At 45.7% G+C, this 5732-nt stretch overlaps 1 protein-coding gene across 1 annotated transcript in view; it reads right to left on the bottom strand.

Moving 5' to 3' along the window:
* Positions 1-5367, bottom strand: part of adgrg6 (adhesion G protein-coupled receptor G6) — a 48448-nt gene extending 43081 nt beyond the window's left edge. Inside the window, exons 1-2 of the mRNA XM_062412029.1 lie at positions 5241-5367; positions 1588-1667 (exon numbers count right to left, since the gene is read on the bottom strand). Coding sequence (XP_062268013.1) covers positions 1588-1667; positions 5241-5242 — 82 coding nt within the window. The 5' untranslated portion in view covers positions 5243-5367. The remainder of the gene's footprint in view (positions 1-1587; positions 1668-5240) is intronic.
* Between the last annotated feature and the right edge of the window lie 365 nt (positions 5368-5732).

Below are 5732 nucleotides of genomic sequence, written 5' to 3'. Positions count from 1 at the left end.
TCTAATTAAAAACAAAAACCTCTTAAGGTTCTACGGAGACGTCAAAGTCTTTGTTTGAAACTGAATGTGTTAGAGTGGAAGCAGTTTGTCTCTCTAGACCTGTCCCCAGTGAAGACGAGGACAAGGTCCAAAAACTTCTGATTGTGATCCACTGATCTGACACGTGGACGTTTCAAAGGACTAGAGCTTGAGCCTGTGATGTCTCCTCCGTCTTCAGTCATCAGACGGTCTTCAGGGTGTCCTCGGGGATTTGAGTCAGAGCGAGGGACCAGAGAGAAGAAGTCAGCTCTGTCTTTGTCTCACCAGGTGAATGCTGACTCACTCCCCAGGTGTTTGCTCTCCTCCCTCTCTTCTCCTGTCTTTCACTAGGAGATAATTGAGAGTGCCATCCAAGATGGGGGGGGAGGTGAAAGGTACGAGATGCCCAGCGAGGATAAGACAGGAAGTAGGTGAGCAGAAGAGGCTTGTGACAGAGAGGGTTCTGTCTGGTCAAATCACCTTGAACTTTGACCTTTGACGACCAAATGACAATGAGCTCATCGTGAACTCCAAGTTAGTGTTTGTGCCAAACTGTAGGAAATTCTGTCCTGATGTCCCAAAACAGGACAGACGACAACCAGTACACATACTTCCTGTAAAGGCTCATCAATTCTATCTTTACGTACACATACACACACACACTGTTCAAAACTTCAGTTTATATACTGGTCAGCAACACATGTGTGTGTGTGTTGTGGTTTTGTTCTGCTGGGAACTTTACGAGTGTGTGAACCGCTCGGTTTGGCCGGAGGCTGCTAGTAGGGTATGGAAAATACATTAAACAGACACACACACACACACACACACACACACACACACACACACACACAAACACACACGTCCCTCACTTTATGTTTTAGTTAAAAATTTTCACTCAAACGAGTGTTTGGCAAAAATGTGGAAAATGGCAGCAGCCAAGTTCTCTCTCCTTTCCCTCTCTCTCTCTCTCTCTCTCTCTCTCTCTCTCTCCCCCTCTCTCTCCCTCTCTCTCTCTCTCTCTCTCTCTCTCTCTCTCTCTCCCCCTCTCTCTCCCTCTCTCTCTCTCCCCCCCCCCCCCTCTCTCTCTCTCTCTCCCCCTCTCTCTCCCTCTCTCTTCCTGGACCTGCACCACAGTTTTATGATCTTTTCTCCGACAGATGAAACATCCTTCCACAAAGTTTGTGTGTTGTTCACAAACAGACTAACGTCAGATGAAGACACAGATTTGATCGAAGCAGACACCTCATGTTTGATTAACTGGCGGTGACAGGATGTGAATAATGAATGTATGAAAGGATGAATCATTTCCTGTTTCAGAATGGCTTCAAAATAAAAGCACTAAATGATAAAAGAGAGAAAGCAGCTTTTTGTTAATGGAAGCGTGAAGAAGACGAGACGCTCACACACGGATGGAAAATGAAAGGAAGAGGAGACGAGTGAACGAGGGAGGAAAGATGGGAGGAGGATGGAAATCGTACAAATCTATAAACATGTTGCCTCTCTTCTTTTGAAGGAGGTTCGGAAACAGAATCGTTTTCAGGAGGAAACAACGAGTCGGGGGGGTCTTACCGTGTCTGTGCAGAGTCATCCAGAGAAACAGCACGACCACGTGACACAGCCGCCACCCTCCTCCTCCTGTAGGGGGCGCCCTGGAAAAACAGAGAACACACATCGGTTTTAGATCCGGCCTCTTGCGCCAACCTGACCAATCACTGTCAGTCTTAGCTGTAGTGTGTGTAGTCACACCAGTGAGCAGGATCCCCCACAGAGGATCACGTCCCAGGAGAGCCAATCGAAATGCTCCATGCACAGCGTCATGTTGTTTCAATGTAACGGACACGTGACCCTTGACCTCCTGATGAGGTCAGGAAGCGTTTGTGTATTTATTCTATTGAGTCTTGTGAGAATATGTACGACCTCTGACCTACATTGAAAAGGTTTGTGACACCAGATCACGTTCTCATTCAGGTAGTGAAGTCATTCACTGGATGTGAGGTCATGGTGACCTTTGACCCCCAAAGTGTAATCAGCTCTTCCTTGAGTCCAACTGAATGTTGGAGGAAATCCCCTCAAGCTGTTCTTCAATATCACAACAATCTGAAAACATGATGCCTCTGGCCACTGGGTGTCGTTCCCAAGACAAAACGTGTGTATTTATTGTCCCTGTGACCTCGACCTTTGACCTCCAGCTGACAGATTGAATCAGAGGACTAAAACCTCGCGTCACCTGAACAGTTTTTTCCCCATGGCAGTGGGGCTCACAAACAAGCCCCCTGCATCACACTGACTCTGCTGACCCCCCCCCCCCCCCCCCCTTGCACATAATTTATAACTCGATATTACTGGCACTATTACCAATCTCTGCACCTTAAAACCGCACGTAAATCTTTAACTGTATATATTGTTTTTTTTTTATATTGTTATATTGTTCGATATTGTTGTTTTTAATTTGATGTTTGCACCAACAATGTGCAAATATATTCTGATTCTGATTCTGAGTGAATAGGCAGAAGAACAGATTGTTAAAGATTCACTGAAACAGTTTGTGCTGAAGAAAGAGAACGAAGCTCGAGACTTTGTGAAGGTTTCACTTCCAACCGGGACCAGAACTGGATTCAGGTTCATGATGCAGCTCCTGAACCAGGACTGGATTCAGGTTCATGATATAGCTCCTGGATCAGAACTGGATCAGGTTCATGATGCAGCTCCTGAATCAGAACTGGATCAGGTTCTTGATGCAGCTCCTGAACCAGGACTGGATCAGGTTCTTGATGCAGCTCCTGGATCAGAACTGGATTCAGGTTCATGATGCAGCTCGTGGATCAGAACTGGATCAGGTTCTTGATGCAGCTCCTGGATCAGAACTGGATCAGGTTCATGATGCAGCTCCTGGATCAGAACTGGATTCAGGTTCATGATGCAGCTCGTGGATCAGAACTGGATCAGGTTCTTGATGCAGCTCGTGGATCAGAACTGGATCAGGTTCTTGATGCAGCTCCTGACACTCGAGAGGAACTGGTCTCTTTGTCAGCTCCTCTGTTTCCTCGGCTCCGTATGGAAATGGGACAAGTGGAGCGAGGTCAGCGAACACATAAAGAGAGCGATTCATGGGTCTGCAGGACCCCCCCCCCCCCCCGCCTCCAGGCAGACATTTTGTGTCCCAGAAGTTCAAGAAGACGTTCACACCAGGAAACCACATGTCACTCACGGAGGAAGCCGATTGGACAGGGAAGGTTTCACGTCTCCACCTCGGATTTGAAATGTTGATACAAACAGATGAACTTGTGTTTCCTCCCCACAAGAGCAACTTTGTGAAATAACTGATTAACAACTGATTAATAACTGATTAACAACTGATTAACAACTGATTAACAACTGATTAACGACTGATTAACAACTGATTAATAACTGATTAACAACTGATTAATAACTGATTAACAACTGATTAATAACTGATTAACAACTGATTAACAACTGATTAACAACTGATTAACGACTGATTAACAACTGATTAATAACTGATTAATAACTGATTAACAACTGATTAACAACTGATTAATAACTGAAATCTGATCTGAACCTTTGTCCCTGAAATCCTGCGCCTCTTCAGAATCTCCTCAAACACCTGCCACCAGGGGACGCTAGAGGACGCCGCCACCAGGGGACGCCGCCACCAGGGGACGCTAGAGGACGCTGCCACCAGGGGACGCTGCCACCAGGGGACGCTGCCACAAGGGGACGCTAGAGGACGCCGCCACCAGGGGACGCCACCACCAGGGGACGCTAGAGGACGCTGCCACCAGGGGACGCTGCCACCAGGGGACGCTGCCGTTGGTTCATCATCTCACACAGGTCAAGTCCTCGGTTTACACATCAGAATTATTATTATTGAACTGATTCTGTCACGGAGAAAAGTGTGAAGTCACTCAGAAACAGAACCAGAACCTTCAGAACCTTCTGAACCTTCTGAACCTTCAGGACAATGAACAGATGTCAACGTCTCTTCTCTGTTGCAGCTTCGTCTTCCATCCAGAGAGTTTCAGGTTCAGTCTCCAGGTTTCACTGAGGAAGACGAGTTCACATCTTCACCTTTAACTTAATGAAGCACATTCCTCTCTGCACCACCCGACTCTCAGCCCTCCTCCGTTTTCATCCCCTCTTCTTCTGTATCTCTGTTTTCATCATGTCCTCTGCTAACACTACACACACAGACACACACTCAGCCTCCTGTCAACAGGTGCAGTTGGACGTCACCTCCTTTAAACCTTATTTCAGGTTGTGTAACCGCTGGCAGAGACAAACCTGGAACAACACGTCCTTTGATAAAGTGCCAGCTCGATAAAGAAGAATCCCGTCGCTGTCGACACCTTTAAACTAACATTCACTAATATTACACTGATAGGATCGAGACTCTTTGAGGCTTTGTAGGAATGTCATGAAGTTGAAGTTGCAATATTACTTTATGAGAAAAAGTTGTGAGTATGAGAAGACCTGTGAGACTCTGTTAAATGAGGAATGAGCAGAATCTGGTTCTTTAGTAGAAGTTCCACAGATTGAACCAGTCAGAGCTTCAGAGTTCTCTCAACGATGAAATGACATCTTCATTCTGGTAAAATTGTGATTTTCTCGTAATATTTTGACCTTATTTGAGAAATCTGCGATCGAGGGATTTTTATATATCTGCACACACACTGGTTGTGGATTGAAATATATTAAAATGATTTTCAGGTCATATTGATGAGCTGGAGTCAAGAGGCATCAATATCACAGCTGTTCCTAATAAACTGCAATCTGACAACAGGATGGGCATCAATACCTGATCAATAACATGTCAGTATGGATTATGATGGGGAGTCACATTGTTATTATTCCTACGTCATACGTGTGCGTCATTATTGATTCTTTATTGTTTTGATTAACTGATCAACTTTAACGTGTCACATGACAGAAGCTGCAACGACTTATCGATCGGTCGTCGGATCTTTAATTAATCTGAATCAATAACACAACACTGTGTCAATAAAAAACACAACACCAGCAGAAAACATAAAAGCAAATAAACAACCAACTACACACAACAGAACATCAAGACAAAGAAACAGACTACACAACACACAGTGATAAACATCTACACAATATCACAACTGAACAAAGTGAGACAGAAGTAACATGAAGTCAAAGTCAAAGTTAAAAAAACAAAGTTAAAAAGTTTTTAAACTCACATGTTTCAGTTCAGCAGCAGCAGCTCGTCTCCCCCCCTCATCTTCATCATCTTCATCTCAACCATCCTGGAACTTTTACTCTGGATCTGTTTATCTCTCTTTTAATTTCTCTCTTTCTTTCTCTCTTTCTTCTCAGTCTCCAGCAAACATCCACACAGCGAAGAGCTCGACACACAACGTCTCCCAAGTTTGGACTGAGAAGGAGGAGGGGAGAGAGAGAGGGGGGGGGGGCGGGAGAGAGAGAGAGAGGAGGGGAGGGGGGTAGAGGAGGGGGGAGAGAGAAAGGGGAGGGGGGGCAGAGGAGGGGGGAGAGAAAGAGAGAGAGGAGGGGAGGGGGGGCAGAGGAGGGGCAGCGAGAGAGAAAGAGAGAGAGGAGGGGCAGCGAGAGAGAGAGAGAGAGAGAGAGCGAGAGAGAGAAAGAGAGAGAGAGAGCGAGAGAGAGGTAAAAGTCTGATTTGAGTTTTACGGAAACAGTTGTTAAGCTCATGAAAG

The sequence above is a fragment of the Platichthys flesus genome, chromosome 18, assembly GCF_949316205.1.
Source record: "Platichthys flesus chromosome 18, fPlaFle2.1, whole genome shotgun sequence".
NCBI lineage: Eukaryota > Metazoa > Chordata > Actinopteri > Pleuronectiformes > Pleuronectidae > Platichthys > Platichthys flesus.
This window is presented reverse-complemented; position numbering and strand designations above follow the sequence as displayed.